General features: G+C 42.7%; 1 protein-coding gene across 1 annotated transcript in view; it reads left to right on the top strand.

Annotated features, from left to right (window-relative positions):
* akap1b (A kinase (PRKA) anchor protein 1b) overlaps positions 1-17,894 on the top strand; it is a 69,221-nt gene that overhangs the window by 9,175 nt on the left and 42,152 nt on the right. Inside the window, exon 2 of the mRNA XM_046074370.1 lies at positions 3,902-5,499. Within this exon, the coding sequence (XP_045930326.1) occupies positions 3,927-5,499 (1,573 nt within the window). The 5' untranslated portion in view covers positions 3,902-3,926. The remainder of the gene's footprint in view (positions 1-3,901; positions 5,500-17,894) is intronic.

The raw sequence follows: 17,894 nt of genomic DNA, 5'->3' as shown, positions 1-17,894 counted from the left end.
GAAACAAGGTAGTGTGATCCAAATCAAAGCCGCTTCAGACTGCGACCGTAACCTAGCAGATGGTATAAGTTACTCTCGAGTCCACAACATCATTGTTCCACATCTTACCATCAGGACTGAACGCTGAACTGTTGCCGGTGTTCTGACGATCTATGCTGCCTTGCCGAAAAATGCTACCATAGCGCAAATCGATAGACTGGACTCTACTCGGCCCTGCTCCGTTTTCCATTGCAGACAGTACCCAGAGATAGTACGTAGCTGGTCGTCATAGCGACGCCACACACAGGCTTCCCCCTCCGCGCTCTTCAACTCCGAAAATATTCAAGCACATTTTGTTCCGCCATCACTTCTCGTAAAACTGTCTATATTATAATAAACTGTACATATAATATAGAAATATTGAAATCTACACAGCTGATTTCTCACCTCAAAACTTCTCAGAAGTGGATTTAGTGATGAAATTCCATACGAAAACTGTAAAATATAAAACTTTCTGTTGCTGGCCTCTGTCTGGCGCAGCAATGATGATGCAGTGAATAGTGAATATTCTCTCTGACCAATCAGCAGTCTGTCTGTTTTCACGTTACATTTTAGTATCCCTCAGCTCGCTTGGAACCTCGAGGGAGGTGAGGTGATACAAAAAAAGTACCTGGAAGCAGGTACAGGTGCAACATTTCTACAATGGAAAACCAAACAAAGGCGAGTCGAGCCAAAGGGCCTCCGCTCAGACTAGCTTGGTTTGAGGGCGTGCCTGACCCCGCTAGCCGCTTGGCAAGCTTTATGACGCGTTTTCATTGTGACGTCATAAGTAAAGGAAGTAAAGGCTGGACTACAAACGAGCTGTTTTCAAGCGGTTCAGAGCAGAGCTTTCTGTGGGAGATGGGAACTCCCTTTGGGCTGGACTTTGGGCTTTTTCACTTTGCAAACCTGTTACATGCACAAAAAAGAAAAATAACTCAATAAAGGAGAGGGGAAAAGCCAAAAAGCATAATACCACCTCTTTAACAGTAAATTAAAATTATTAAAAAGGAAAGTAGCAAATCTTCATATTTGTCAAGCTGGATCCATGAAATGTTTTTACATGAAAAATTACTATCAAAATAGTTGATACCTGTAGTAACATTACCCCCCCAGCAAAATGAAAATCAATTTACTTACTCCAGACATTAGCACCCCTATATTCTGAATCCAGAATCAATTCTGAATCGGAAATTGTTTTCAATAGATTTTTGAGTCAACTTGTGGCCTTCAATCGAAATCAAATACACATCCCTAATGTTGCACGTTATACTGATATTAGAAAGGTATCGCAATACCCTGCCTTTAAAAACGATACAATACTGCCTCCCACGACCCTGTACGCAGGATAAGCGGTTGACGATGGATGGATGGATGGACAATACTGCCTTTTATTGGTATCGATACTTTAAGAATGGCAGTGTTTTAATAGGAGCTGCTGTGACAGCAGAGCTCCCCCTCCCTGCAGGCAGAGTGGGTGTGTCTTACGCTGCAGCTCTGGAAGAGACAGAGCACAGAGTGAGAAGACCGGCCTACAAGCGCAGGCTCTTCCCTGGTTGTCAACAAAGTATTATGATCACCCCTACAAACATTTCACTCGATCATTAATATCAATGCGCAATTGCTACTTCCCACTCCTCATTCTTCAAAGGACATCTATGTGAAAGGTGCCACTATAAGAGCAGCGTTAACTCCTTCAAAGAATGCGTCACGTGTGCATATTGAGTGTTTGTTTGACCGATTCATAGAGAACAAGCATCAGGAAGTGACGGTGAGCGTCATAGCTTTTAGCAAACTACCAATGTGGCAAACATCTCTGTATGCAAACGTGAAGGTTCACACTGACATTGAAAACAGCTTTTCAAACACTGATCACTTGGGGTGTGATGAGACACTTAACTGACGAGATTCGAGATTGGGTTCACGAGATCGAGACGAGATTTTAATACCTGTTAATTTTTTTTTATCAGAAAGATAAAGAGAAACACAAAATTCAGGTGGCAGCTGATGACTCAAAATCTATAACCTAACTATAACAGAATACAAGTCAGTGCAGCTCTCAGCAGGGATGAAAGCAACACAGAATGACTAAGTCATGATTTAGTTTGCCTTCTTCTATGTGTCTTGGTTTGGGGAAGTAACTTCTTTAAATGAATTATGGCACCTTTTCACCTCAATGATAAAATGATTAAATTTTTCTTCAGTTAGAAACTCCTGGACTCGAATAGCTCCTGTGTTTCAGCAGATTTTCTGCTCATGTTCAAAACTCTGCACATTTAGAATCTCTACAACATATCTGTTTTCTGAAATGTCGAGAAAAAAAATCATATTATCAGACTAATGTCGTCATTTAATGAGATGTCTAACTGCCCTTTACTCTGCTGTGCATTACATTATTGATCCGCTGGTCGGAACAAACAAATCCACACGTTAACTTCAGCAGCTCTGATAAAGTTCAGCTCACAGTTCCAAACAGAGCACAGTTGCCCTTCAGTTTTTAGATGTTTATGTTGCAAAGCTCTACCAGCGACGTTACCATTCGTCACATCTGTCTGGACTCACAGCTTGAGCGGGTCCAGCTGATTACCACCACAGCGTACGCCGGTATGTCAATCAGCTTGGCGGAGCTTTGGAGTCAATCTTATCAGTTGGTATTTCACTGCGTGAGAAAATTAATGTGTGCCTTGACAGCGTGCGAGATCTCGTCACACCCCTACTGATCACTCATCACAAAAAACTTGGTGGTTGTGTAGTTTTTGAAGCAGGGACGGATTCATGGTACACTAGCACTCCAGCAGCCCCCACACAATCCACGCCACAAGTAATGTAAACAAGACTATTGAAAATTATTACAATAACTTTAGTAAAACAGAACACGTCACTGGCAGCGCTCCCTCCGCACCGCCCGATAGGAAATTGCGGGTCTCCACGTCTTTGCATAGACACCGCGCCCAGTTCGCTTTTGGTCTAAAAGCACCATTAGAGAAGTGTCCCTGCTGGGCATAGAATTCATGGAGGAGTTTTCAGAAATGTATTTCAGACCGCTAAGCAATGAAAGTAATGGGAGTCTTCTAAACAGAGTCACTTTATATGAATGTAGGTCAGTGTGAGCTCTTATTAACACATTAACTGTGTTATTGTTATAACTAACTCTTACTATAAGACCGCTCTTTCTGTTACTGTTTAAAGTGGATGCCAGGACTCTGCCGCTGATTATGTATAGCAGGTGGGAGTGCCAGCACTCATAGGTCAAAAGTCCCCTCCCCCCCCCAACACACACACACACACACACACACACACACACACACACACACACACACACACACACACACACACACAGACCTAAGAGCAGCTGCCAATGAAAGACGTATCTGGAAGCATGGCAGGATGTGATTGAGTCAATCCAGCCCATGTGATGCATTCCTCTTGGTGGTCTGGCCAGTCTGTTAAGGAAAGGCATGTGCAAATGGCCTTTTATTAAACTTGGACAGGGAGCCACCTTGTGTTAGGCAGTAGACCAGGAATTGAGTATGCAGAGGGCTGTTCCAGTGTCTGTAACATTCTTTGAGGTGTATATTTGACTTTGAGATGAAAGGGGTTGTCTTAATGATTTTCAGCAATGAATTATGATTTTATAATTAATAGTATATAGTTTGTGGCGGTCAGCGCTGATATTGTGTTGTTGCCACAAATAAATCAATGAATGGGGAAAAACTGCAGTGGAGTGCAGATTCTAGAGACTGTTTTTACGTCATCTTAGTTCTGATAGTGAGTTAGTTAAAATCACCTTAATATCATCTAGATCAGTTTTACTATGAATTGTATTCAATGTGAAACATCCCTCAACTAATACAAATCTATGTGTGTCTCTTGTAATGTTCAGGTGTAGCTGTTAGTGTCCTGAGGAAATGCCACTGAGGTTTCGCTCTGTTGTGCCCTACACTCTGCCCGGAGTTCTCGCACTGATCGGCTGGTGGTGGTACATCTCACGGAAGAAAGAGCGACTCATCAGTCATGACGGCCCAGAAGGGGCTACAACCGCTATGGCCCTAAGAACATCTCCAGCAGAGGGTAGCAACGGTTTAGTTGAGAAAGGCACTGTTTCCCCCACAAATGACACAGAAAGCCCCACCCACAGACCTCCAAAGGTCACAAACCAGAGAACAGAACATGAAAATATTTCCCAGGTCCATGTCCAGGACACGGAGTGTCCAGCGGTACCTTCACTGGAACACAGTTCTGATGAAGCTGCCCATCATATTGGCAGAATAATACTAGAGGAAGTCCATAAATCCTCAGTCTTGAGTCTAACATCCCCTGGCAAAGAAGACAGCCTGCAGGTATCCTCAAATGACCATAAAGACCCTGCAGTGGTGACAGAGCTGGAGAAATGCCAAGTCAAAGATCTATCCTCTGCTTTAGAAGCCATAGTAGAAGGGGTCGTCTTGCCCTGCCAGTCTGGCAAAGTCACCTGCTCCCCCACAACTACACACCTTGCTGAGGAAGAGAGGCCTGAACCAGAGGGCGAAGTTGCAAAGCACCACAGTGTTGTTAATACACAAGATGAGATGGTTATGTGTGCAGTCACCCCAGCCAAAGTGCAGAGGGTGATGCCACCAGAGGCTGATTCTCTAGAGACACCCCCTTCAGCACAGGATTTCCACCAAGACATTCTAACCAGCACACCTACCTCCCCGGCCTCCACAGCCCTGACAAAGATCCAAGACTCCACCAACAGATCAGTGAGTCCAGAGGTTATCCAGATACACGGTGGCAGTGGAGAGGAGCAGGATCTTGAGCTTCTGGCAGCTGGACTCATTACTGAGGTCATCTCGGCGGCCACCCAGGAGGTCCTTGGTGTCACCAGCTGGCAGGTCACAGACAGCAGCCGGCCTAGCTGTAGTAGCAGCACACCACTGGGTAGTGGCAGACTATGCTCCCAACAGAAGCCAATCCCAGCAGCACAGCAGCACCACCATCTACTGATAAGCCCCTCTCAGATAGGCTGTGATTCTAGAGAGGCAACAGAGAAAGAAGAACAAGGGATGCCTAATGGATGCTCGTCTGTTTCAGTATGGGAGCCTGTTGAAATCAGTCCCAGTGTTCATCAGGCAAACAATGCACAGAGAGGCCATTGGCCAACACCATCACACCAAGCAGCACAAAGTACTCCTTTGATAAACATGAAATTGAAAGGTGATGAAGCTGCCATGCTGGCAGAGGACTCCGCTTGCAGCACATGCCACTCTGAGGATGACATCGGCAGCCATGACCTCCAGAACAGCGTGTTTGACAACCTGGATGTGATCCAGGTGACAGACTTGTCAGCAAGAGAAGACACACAGGCACTGGTTGAGACCCCCACAGAGGCAACGGTTTTGGCTGTAATCGAACCCATGTGTGAGATAAAGAGGCTCAACGGAATGGGTCTGAGGAATGGAGCTCATGGGACATGTGAGGTGGAGACGGACCAGTCTGGAGGTGAGGTCAATATGTTTAAAACCCTTTTAGGAGTTTTAATATTTTTTATTTGCTGTACCGATACATCTAACAAAGATAAACTGAAAACAGCAATACTACACACCATACACTGTGTGTACCTTAGTGTTTTTAGCAATTGCTAATTTGCAACACCTTTCCCTAGAAGGGCTTTTAAAGAAATAAAACAAATGGGGGAAAAAAAAGAAAATACAATATGATGACATTACAATATAACACAAGATGAAATGCGTAAATCAAAATACAATAAAAACATATAATGCTAACTACAGTAAACTAGATGTGAGTACACGTTTGTTGCTGAACTAACCAGGACTTAGCCTCTCTTTTAAGTGTTTAGGTAGCAAGTTCCAAGACTTTGCTCCTTTCACAGAAAAGGACGAGCAAAAGAAGTTTTGCATAATGAAACTTTACAATTGCCATTTGTAGCTGCTCTGGTGGATCTGCTGCTACTCTGTAGTCTCTTAATGTACTTACATAGAGGCTGAGGAGCAAGTCCATTTATAGATTTAAATACAAGCTTTACATAATGAAAATCAATAAAGTTTGCAAAACTTAAAATCATGTATTTGCTTAAAATGCGACAGTGATGGTACCTGACTTGAGTTTTCTTATCATCTTGAGCTATTTTAGCCTTTTTTTTAAACTTTTGTTTTTGCCTTTATATAGCCTACCACATTAAACCATGTTTTCTCAATCAAGCATATTAAAGGGTGCAAATGTAAACTTGCATATATGAATATAAAAAGGTAAATTTGAGATAAAACACTGTGATCTGATCAAACCGGTGTGCTCGGTGGCTATTGGGGGTTAATCTGGTTATTAGTGGAAGTTGTAATTAGGAAGTGTTATTTAATATAGCCAGACTGATCTTTAAGGCCTATATTGATAATTAAGATTAAAATCTTCCGATAGTTATTTAGTAAACATTATCACCTCAGCAGGGCTTGCACTTTATCAGTACATCCAGTATTTCTTAGAAAACAGTATTGTGTTGGAAATGTTCATTAAGTGTGCTTAACTTGAATTAGCCACCCCTGTATGTGGCCAATGTGTAATTCTTGGCCCAGGACAGCATTTCACCTCCTCCCGTCCTCCCCTAGGCTGGCTGTTCACACCAGAAGCGCCTTTCTCTTCCTGTTAACAAGCATTTGTGCTCCTTTGCTCTTTCTAATCACACAAAGCTGATCTTTATTATAACCCCATGTGACACAAGATCTTGTCACGCCCCTAGTTGGTAACGCAATGAAAAGGAGGTAAAAAGAGGATATACAGAGTAACTCGTCCGGCAGGCTAAATCTGTTTTCAGGAAAGAAAGTTGTCACAGTGTGGAAAACAAGAGTTCGTCTATCGGTCCAACCCTAAATCAAATGGACATCTTTTAATGAACTTTTCTGCTGCAGCAACAGAGTGTTTATTGAACCAAGGACCAACCAGGTATATACAGGAAGAAATAACGCCGTTTCATTTTATTTATATAGTGCCAATTCGTAAATAGCCGCAAGCGGCGATTTGCGGGTTCAAACCTTTTTTCGCAGTAGCGACTTCAAAATAATATCATACATGTGGTTTAACATTGTACTGAAACATATCCTGCAAGTTTTATAATGATTGGACAAGCATTTTCTGATCTATAGCTTCATTTGTGTAATTCCACATCCAGTTATTATGCATTTATAGCGCCTCCTAGTGGTCAATTTGAATGAGACTTTCAGTGTATGTGTGAGGTCCTTATGTAGACATATCTTTGAAGTTTTTTGTGTTGATTGGACAAACAATTTGTATTTTGTAGCCTGATTTGTGTTTTATCACCTGCAGTTTGTTTGCATTTATAGCGCTCCCTGGTGTTCAATTTAAATGAAACTTTCAGGGCATGTTTCATTTACTTATGAGGACACATCCTGAGAGATTTGTGTTGACTGGAGAATGAATATGGGATTTATAGTGTAATTTGTGTAATGCTAAGCACCTTTCTTGCGCTTGTAGTGGCCCCTAGGGACATCAAACTGTCCAGGTATATCTGGGGCACCTATCTGAACATATCCTGTGAGTTTTGTGATGATCGGCCCTACGGTTGCTGATTTGTGGTCATTTATGTCCAGAGCCACGCCCCTTTGGAAGTTTATTGGTCCATATCTTGAAAAGTAATTGAGATATCGACATGCTTTATACAACTTTTAATAGGCTTGATCCAATGATGATCCACTGAAAATTTGGTGGCAATCGGGGCTACGGTCTAGGAGGAGATGTCAAAAATGTGATTTTCATTGTAGCAAAGTGTCATTTCTTCAGTGTTGTAACATGAAAAGATATATACAATCAAATATTTACAAAAATATAAAGGATGTACTCACTTTTGTGAGATACTGTAAGTGGCATCAATTTGAGAGAGGTCCAACTGCAGACATCCACTGTCAGGCTGGTCAGGACAGGAAATAACCATAAATAAACTGTTTTATTACGTCCCCCACAGCACATAACGCGATGCATTCTCTCCGTCAAAATATCTACCGCTGTCAATATTGTACATCTAAATCACACAAATTACAGAATGTTACACGTGTGTAAGTTAGGTTATTTGTCGTTCTACATAGGTAATGTTAATAGTGGCTAGCGTTAGCTCCTGAAGTATTAGGATTAGCTTTATTTCCTTTGGATAGCATAAACTGCTCATAGACTGTTATCTGTTATGGAAGATTTAATTGGACTTGGTCTTTTTATTTCACATACAAAGTGTTATTTACACATTTGTGGATCCATTTCTACACACAAAAATGTTTTTACACATTTGCGGATCGCTTCTTGTCAATTTGCAGGTCACGTGACATTTGTAAATTCCTTTTTATACATTTGTAGAATTTTGTCCACTCTGTCCCGCTGAGATGTGTAAACAGAGATGTGTAAATTTGAGAGCAATTTACCAGCTACACCAGCAGGTGGGAACAGCAACATTCTCTCCCATGAATTGACAGGATATTCACGGCACTAGATAGCATCATCCTCATCTGTAGAGACAACAAGGAAAAGGACTGTAGCCTTGTTTCAACCAACAGTGGAAAAATAAAGTGGAGAATCTTCTTTTAACTCAACACTTGTGATTCAGGATCGGGTTCATCCTTGTCACCTCCAAGGTAAGTCTGCTGTGCAGTTTGCTAACTTTACGTTAGCCCACGTTACACGTAACAAGCTCGTATTAAATCATTTAGTTCACCTGGAGAGATTTTATGATTTTCACAATAATTGGTTATTCCCATTACAACTGGAGCTAGCATACCAATCTCTTATATAGCCTCCATTTACCGCTGTCTGATGGATCAGGTTACGTTTAGGTATATAGTGATAAAATAAGTAGGCTAGGCTAGTTTGACTGATCAGTGCAGGATGATCATTATTTTAGTGACAAACACAGTGCAGTGACATCATGGTTTACTGTCATATGATTATGGATTGGCGTGAAGAGGATTTCCTACAATAAATTACTGAGCCTTTCTGTTTCCCCATTTTCTCAGCAGCACCTTGGCCTCCTCCTGTCTGAGCTGCTACTGGACTGACAGCCTGCAGCACTGCTTTCTGAGCTACTTCTGCTGGCCCACTGGACTCTACTACATCTAAACCTTTCTGTACAAGTGTACATAGTTTACTATTGAATACTTTTTCCCTGAAATAGTGTCTGTAGTATGCAGTCTTGTATTAGGCTACTACTGAAGTTTGAAGCAAAGAAAGCTTTGTAAAAGCATATGAAAAGCAGAAACATTCTGTGTTCTATAAAATCCCACTTAGGAATACTACATTTCAATAAAGTTATAGCATATTTTGATGTGAAATGATAGCATACTTCGTTCTGAAATTATTAAAGCGTTGAATATTTATTGAGATTGTACTTTTTCACCACAAATAAAGGTGAAATGAAATCAGTACAACCAGCTTCATTCAAAACAATGGGAGATGAAACTTGGTGCAGCATATAGACATACTAACAGGACAAAGCATGCAGTACAAAGTATATTTATTCTCTTGCCTAAGTTGCATGGCAGTCATTCTTTTTTGTGGTTTACCCAGATCTTTAGTTGTTCACAGCAGTGGTTCTTTTTTTCACATCAAGACCCCCTTAACTGACACGAATTAGACCACAGATCTCCATTTGATAGGATTTTGTCCCAGGCTTTTTGCTTTTAGATGTTTTGTGACAAATATATGAAACCCATGACCAAAACAGTCATACATTCTGTCATTGTGTTACTTATGGATGGAATTGTAGTGAAGCAAATGGCTATACAAAAGCTGCCGAGGCAGATGGCACCAAATTTTGCTTGCCTGCCGAGAATGGCATTCCCCTACAAATAGTGCTTTTAAACGCTATAATATTCTTTGTGGGGTTAATCAATGGTGATAACTAGCATTTCTTGAGATTCAGCAAAAATATGTGGTGATGACCGCGTTTGATCAGTGTTTGAAAAGGACCTTAAGAGGTGGATGTATTATTTGGCAGAACAGATGATGTAGGCTACCTACCAAGATTTGCATCCATGTTTTTCACATCTTTTTTTCAGCATAAATGAGTGTTTCCACGAAGCACTCTGTGATGTTATTTACAGAAACCCAACAGTTCCCACCAAAAGCAGCACTAGGTGACAGAGGCAAGGAAAAACTTCCTTTTAAGAGGCAGAAACCTCAAGCAGAACCATGGCTCAGGGTGGGCGGCCATCTGCCTCGACCGGTTGGGGGGTGAAGGAGGGAGAGAGAAAGAGATGTAGCCATAAAGAGGAATGGGGGGCAGCCTACACAATATACAGACAGTAAAGGTAATGTTGCTAAAGTCTGAATGGATAATGGTACAGATTTGTAGTTATGTTTATGATAATAATCGTAATGTTAATGATAACAAAAGGACTAGTAACAATACAGTAATTGTAGCAGAGGGTGTTGAGCAGGAACATGAGAGCAGCAGGTGACCTGCAACCACAGATCCAGACTCCACAGCTCCAGAGCTAGAAACACCTGCAGAAAGTCACTGAAGGAGAGAGAAGTGTACTGTCTAGACCAGCTCTATATGAAAAATGCAATGAGATAACTATGGTGTTTTTTGGTCATCCTCTGCTGGGCCTTCTTGATGATGGTGTCTGTGTTGGGCTCCCACTTCACGTCCTGGGATATAGTGGAACCCAGAAACCTGAAGGATTCCACAGCAGACACAGGACTGTTGAGTATGGTGATGGGGGGGCAGAGTGGGGGGGCTCCTCCTGAAGTCCACGATCATCTCCACAGTTTTAAGCATGTTAAGCTCCAGGTTGTTCTGACCGCACCGGAGAGCCAGCTGATCAACCTCCCGTCTGTAGGCCGATTCGCCAACGTCCCGGATGAGGCCGATGACCGTTGTGTCGTCAGCGAACTTCAGGAGTTTGACAAATGGGTCTCCTGAGGTGCAGTCGTTGGTGTAGAGGGAGAAGAGCAGTGGGGAGAGCAAACACCCCTGGGGGGCGCCAGTGCTGATAGTCCGGGTGCTGGATGTGATGTTTCCCAGCCTCACCTGCTGACTCCTGTCAGTCAGGAAGTTTGTGATCCACTGACAGGTGGAGGCTGGCACAGTGAGCTGGGTGAGTTTGGTGCTGAGGATGTCCAGGATGATGGTGTCAAACGCCGAGATGAAGTCCACGAACAGGATCCTTGCATATGTCCCTGGAGAGTCGAGGTGTTGCAGAATGTGATGCAGACCCAAGTTGACAGCATCATCCACTGACCTGTTAGCCCTGTAGGCAAACTGCAGGGAGTCCAACAGGGGGCCTGTAATGTCCTTCAGGTGGGCCAACACCAGTCTTTCAAAGGACTTCATGACTACAGATGTCAGGGCGACGGGCCTGTAGTCATTTAGTCCAGAGATGGAGGGTTTTTTTGGGACCGGGATGACTGTGGAGCGTTTGAAGCAGGAGGGAACTTAACACAGCTACAGTGATCTGTTGAAGATCTGAGTGAAGATGGGGGCCAGCTGGTCTGCACAGATTTTCAGGCACGATGGTGAGACACCGTCGGGGCCAGGAGCCTTTCTGATCTTCTGCCTTTGGAAGAAGTGGCTCACGTCCTGTTCACAGATCTTGAGTGCAGGTGAGAAGTCAGAGGGGGAATGTGACTGAAGATGGTGTTGGAGTGGGGGAGAGGTGTGACTCTGGGCTTTTCAAACCTACAGTAAAAACCATTCAGCTCGTCTGCCAGTCGTTGAGTACCAGCAGTGTTGGGGGATGGTCTCTTGTAGTTTGTGAGTGTCCGTAGGCTTCTCCACACTGACGCAGGGTCGTTGGCTGCAAAGCTGTTATTTAGCTTTAGTCAGAGTGTTCCTGGCCTGGTTGTACAAGACTCTGTCCCCACTTCTGAAGGCCTCCTCCTTGGTCTGACAAAGCTGCCTGAGTTTTGCTGTGAACCAGGGTTTTTGGTTGTTGTATGTGTGGAAGGCTTTAGTCGGCACACATGTCCTCACAGAAACTGATGTAAGATGTCACAGTGTCAGTTTGTCCAGGTCAGTGGCTGCAGCTTCAAAAACACTCCAGTCAGTGCAGTCAAAGCAGGCCTGTAACACCAGCTTTGACTCGTTGGTGTATCTTTTCACAGACTTTACAACAGGTGTGTCAGGATAAGATGAACCAGACAGTGGTCAGAGAGTCCTAAGGCAGCACGGGGAACTGAGCGATAGGCGATAGGATGTTGTGCAGCAGTGGTCCAGTGTGTTTGTGTCCCTGGTGGGACACTTAATATGCTGTCTGTACTTTGGGAGTTCATGACTGAGGTTTGCTCTGTTGTAGTCCCCAAGAACAATGAGCAGGGAGTCTGGATGTTTTTTCTCCACGTTAGTTATCTGGTCGGCCAGGTGTTGTAACGCCTCACTAACACAGGCCTGAGGTGGAATATAAACAGCGACCAGAACAAACGAGGAAAACTCCTGCGGTGAATAAAACGGTTAACAGTTTATAAATAATGTCTCTAAGTGAGGGCTGCATGATTTCTTCAACACTGTGACATCTGTGCACCAACCTTCGTTTATATAGAAACAGAGTCTGCCTCCCGGTGTTTTTCCCCGTGAGCTCCCTTTCACGATCTGCGCGGATGAGATTAAATCCCGATAGGTGAAGTGCGCTGTCCGGGATAAGCTCGGTGAGCCAGGATTCAGTGAAACAGAGGGCAGCAGATCTGCAGAAGTCCGAGTTGGTTCTGTTGAGGCAGCAGTTCGTCCATTTTGTTGGCCACAGAGCAGACATTCGCCAGGTGGATTGAAGGGAGCGCAGTGCGAAATCCCCGCTGTCTCAGTTTAACCAGCGCGCTTTACCCTGCAACGTTTCCGAAGGATCCCAAACAGAGCTGCTGCTCCTCTTACTAATAACTCCAGGAAAGTTCCAGGGTCAATGAAGAGCGGTGGAATAGTATGAGCAGTATAAAGTCCAATGTTTATGAGCTCTTCTCTGGTAAAAGTTACCAGAGAGGGACGGCAACAAACAGCGTTAATTAACAAAAACACAAAAAGCACTACGGAGCGTAATCCCGAGGCGGCCGTCTGCGGCGCCATCTTGGATGATAAGATGTACAAATATTGATAGTGGTAGATATTTTGACCCATGCATTCAGACTTTTAAAAATTGTTTTGCATAATGCAAATCAGTCACTGCTGCCAACTCCTTTTCTGTGTAATTTGTGTGTGAAAGTATTATTACAGTAGGCTACTAACTTTTGTCTCCATTAATTTGTAAAAAGTGGATATTTACAAAATTATCGATACAGGTATAGGCTACATGTTGTATTACATATGTGTTAATTTTTACAGATTTTACAGTTTGATATTCCACAAGCTGTAGTCCATATTGTCCTGCAGGTTTCTAGTTACAGAGGGTTAAGAGGGGTCTGAGTTCCTATGGAAGCAGTAAAATCATGCATCTGTGGGGGTCACTAATACATATATGATTAAAAATAATGGTTGTAGGTAAATGTATTTTCATTGAAATTATTTACATTAATAAGATGAACAGGCTAAAATAAACACATTATAATAATAGAACAAATATTTCATAAATGTTCTCAATAAAAGTTTGACTGAATACCTTTGAATCACGAACAAATTTTTTTTATCATAATAGTTTTGAATATTCTACCTCAGATTTGGGAAGTTATCCACTGTTTGGCATGAAGTGTTTGTTTTGACCATAAAGAAAAGTTTAAAACCACAATTAACCATCTGACCAATTTTCACACAGGAGCAAAAATCAGCGTTTAAACTTGAAAGAAATAATGATATGACTTTTATCCTGATAATTGATATCCAATGATGAGAATTTTTTAGCCCTAAGTTCCAACACCTTTTTTTTACACTTCAAGCACTGATTATAGGTAGTGGCAGAAAATTTCACCAGAATACTTGAAATGTGTTTAATAGGGTACTCAAAATTTTCTGGGGGTAGGCCAAAAGACAGACCCTCCCATCATATGTTTCCACATTGAATGTTTCTTCAACAGTGTACAGCGTACAATCATCTTCTGTTTTTTTTCTTATGAAACCAGTATCGTGTTTCTTTATGTCTCGTGAGCTAAGTGTATATCGCACCCCTTATCTCAGTCCCTGTGTCCCCACCACTTTTCAACACAAAGTTACGCTCTTATCCTCCATCTTTGTTAACCCCCGAACACAATTATCTTGCTTTAAACCCTGAGCAGTAGTCCCACAGAGCTCTGGGTGCCCACTGATACTAACAACAACAGTGGAACTGGAAATACACGGAAGCTTGGTGCTAAGAAGCACCAGTGAAGATAAATCAACGTTATTCATTATATTTTATAAAAGCAGTTCATTCTGAGCTCCTCCTGCGGGTAAACGGCGTAGTTATGAGAGACCTAGACGTAATCTAGACAGACTACAGGTCTTTATATGTCCAAAAGCTGCTGTGCTGCTTCCGGCTCAGCTGTCTGTTGGCCGGCAGACATTCGTTCCCTCTGCTCTGCCTGTTCCTCTCCAAACAATGCTCTGAAGCTGCTGGTTCACGTCACCTAAGGACACATTCATACAAATTAGGGTTATAGTCACTGCGCCATCTACTGGCAACAGGAAATAAGCCTTGTGTGACAATCACCATTTGATATACATTTTCATGATGTGGTCCACGCTTGATATACTGGATTGCAGGGGCGTTGCCAGGCTCTTGAAACATTGAGGACTTCTTTAATGTTTTCACCCCCCTCGCCTCCTGTTGATAAACTTTTCTCATTTAATTTCATCCCTGCTGAATCAACACATGTAGGCATGACTGAAGTAAAGTCTTTAAATGTGCATGTGGTACCTTTTCACCTCAATGATTAATTTCAATTCAATTATAAACCCTGCACTTTATTAGCTCCTGTTTCAGCAGGTCTTCTGCTCATGTTCAAAACTTTCTGCACATTTAAAATCCCTCTGACATTTGCAGAATAACTTGGTAAGTCGTAATATTACGAGAATAAATTTGAAATCTAATGACTGTCTGACAGACACAGAGCCCATCTGGGACTGTACTCGATGAGACAAGTGCTCTTCATCAGAGGTAGAAAACTGAAAAAACGCTCCACAAATTCACACAAATGTTAACAGTAGCACCTCTGATAGTGTAGCTCACAGCCACTTCAGAGGGAAGCATCCTGTAGCAGAGAGACAGAGCAAAGCTGTCTCTAAGGCCCCATCCACACTACTGTGTTTTCGAATTAATGCGTTGCCGTTTACTTTGCAACATCTCCCAGTCTGTTTTCTGACACCACACTCCCGTGTTACAGTCAGTAACAGTCCCAGCTCGTTATTGATCTATGCAACAAAAAAAACCTGGTCTGATGCTTAGTCTGTATTTATTTATTCTTTTGCCAAATCTTCTGTAACTACGGAATAGACCATCTGGTTCATGTTTACACTGGCACGCGCATGCCCAGTGCACCTGAACGGGTCCTAGCTGTGCGTTTTCAGTCGTTTTAATGTAGACGGAGATCAACTCGGAAACGCTGGTGTGGAGCGACAGGAGTTGCCCCAAGTTGCCGTGAGGTGTCATGTCATTATCTCCCCAATTTGTGGCAGACTGTTAAACGTTTGAATAGCAAATGCATTGACTAGACACTGATGACAATATTTATATTTAAATGTTTACATTAATATTTTGCTAGGGGCAATTCAGTAGTCACTGACAAGCTCTGAATTTCTAACCAATGGGCCCTCTCACTCGCACGCTCTTTGTAAAGTTGCTTTACACTGTAACAAAAGATCAGGGGCAGGGGAGAAACTGTAGCTGAGAGTCCAGAGTGTGGGAGGCTGAGCCGAACAGGAGCAAGAGCAGAATCCAGGAATAGTTTAACCGGGCTGGGCCTGGGAGAGCGGACGGGATTAGTACTATTTTCAGGAGCGTAACTAAAATTCCCTTTTAGTTTACTTTTAGGATATCCTACTGCAATCTTCTACAGTAGGCCTAATAATTATTTAAATGCATTCATTGTTTGATCTAGCCTACAGTTTACTGATTAACTTTAAAATGTAGGCTATTTGATTGTTTAGATCTGTAATGAAATAAAGCAATTGATTGTGCTGGCCCTCACACGTGAAGCGCTTTGGACACTGCACGGAGGACTTAAACATTTACATTTACTCATTTGGCAGACGCTTTTATCCAAAGCGACTTACATTTGAGGAACAACATACAAGCATCAACAGAACATCAAATACAGATCTACAACTGACAATACATACTAGTAAGAGCAGCAATAAGTACTAGTAAGAGCTCATAGTACATATCACATCAATGGGGTAAATACCTAGGGAAGGAAGTAAGAGTTAGCAAAAAGTGCAATCAAAACAAAAAGTGCAATCACTACAAGATCATTGTAGGGGATAGAAGAAGAAGAAGAGCACAGGAAGTGCATGTTGGAGGTTAGGAGTTAGAGGTGTTATAAGAGGAAGTGTTCTCGGAAGAGATGAGTTTTCAAGAGCTTCTTGAAGTTAGAGAGGGACGCGTAGCGGCCGAGAAGGAACGTAAGTTTGTATTATGGAGTTTAGGTAGATGGGTGCAGACCCAGTAGTCACTCTGTATGCAAGCATTAGTGACTTGAATTTGATTCTGGAGGCCACGGGGAGCCAGTGGAGGTCACTGAGTAATGGAGTGACATGAGTCCTTTTGGGCTGATCAAAAACCAGACGCGCTGCTGCGTTCTGAACCATTTGTAAGGGTTTCACCGCACAAGCTGGAAGACCTGCTAGGAGGGCATTGCAGTAGACAAGGCGAGAGATAACCATGGCCTGTACCAGAAGCTGGGTGGCGTACTGAGTGAGGTATGGCCTGATTTTCATTATGTTGTATAGAGCAAAGCGGCACGACCGAGAGACAGCAGCAACATGGTCTGAAAAGGACAGCTGGTCATCAATCATGACACCCGAGTTTCTCCCCACCTTGGTTGGAGTGATGGTTGCGGAGTCAGTTTGTAGTTTGACGTTATGGTGGATAGATACCTTGGCTGGAATGATCAAGAGTTCAGTCATAGAGAGGTTTAGTTGAAGTTGGCAAGCCTTCATCCATGCAGATATGTCCGATAGACAGTCTGTGATCCGCGCCAAGACAGTGGGATCGCCTGGCGTCACTTCCTGTTTCCCCTAAGTGGCGCTAGACATCACCTGCTAATATGTTATGTAGCAGTAGGTGAAGTGTCAACCACACTATGAGAATACCATGTAAATCAAATGATTTGTCACACAGGACTTACTTCCTGCTGCCAACATGTACAGTGAAGTTACAACAACTTCCTGTTTGATGGTGAAGTATAGAGCTTTGACCTCACGGACACTGCGTCACCTGAAAACTTACAACCTTCATAACATGGCATCATCAATGTCATCAAGGTTCTTCTGAGACGATATTGAGTTAATAATAAATGCTCTGAATTGTCTTACTTGAAAGTCACTTCCTGTATCCTCTATGTGATGCAAAGGAGCACCCAGTAACTGTTATGTCCCAGTACAACAAGTGTGGAACAAACTAAGAAAATTTCTTTTAATTTCATGAGTGTCACACAGGGCTAATTTCCTGTTGCCAGTCGGTGGCACTATCACTATAACTGAATTTTGGCATGTAGATGTGTTGGGGATGGGACCATTATCAATCACATAAAGTTTGGTACAGATGTGAGCATGTACACTTTTTTTTTTTTTTTTTTTTTTTTTTTTTTTTTTTTAAACCTGTCCTGCCCAGCATCCTGGTATAGAGTATAATGACCTGGATACCATATTGTGCCAGACAGATTTTACTTTAACAAGAGAGTATTAAAATACTCCTTTGTCTGTTTTATTATTTATTTAATTATGTATTGATTTGTCACCGGGCCGGACAGGGGGGCAGACACGGGGA

This window comes from Micropterus dolomieu, linkage group LG17 (assembly GCF_021292245.1).
Source record: "Micropterus dolomieu isolate WLL.071019.BEF.003 ecotype Adirondacks linkage group LG17, ASM2129224v1, whole genome shotgun sequence".
NCBI classification, from domain to species: domain Eukaryota; kingdom Metazoa; phylum Chordata; class Actinopteri; order Centrarchiformes; family Centrarchidae; genus Micropterus; species Micropterus dolomieu.
This window is presented reverse-complemented; position numbering and strand designations above follow the sequence as displayed.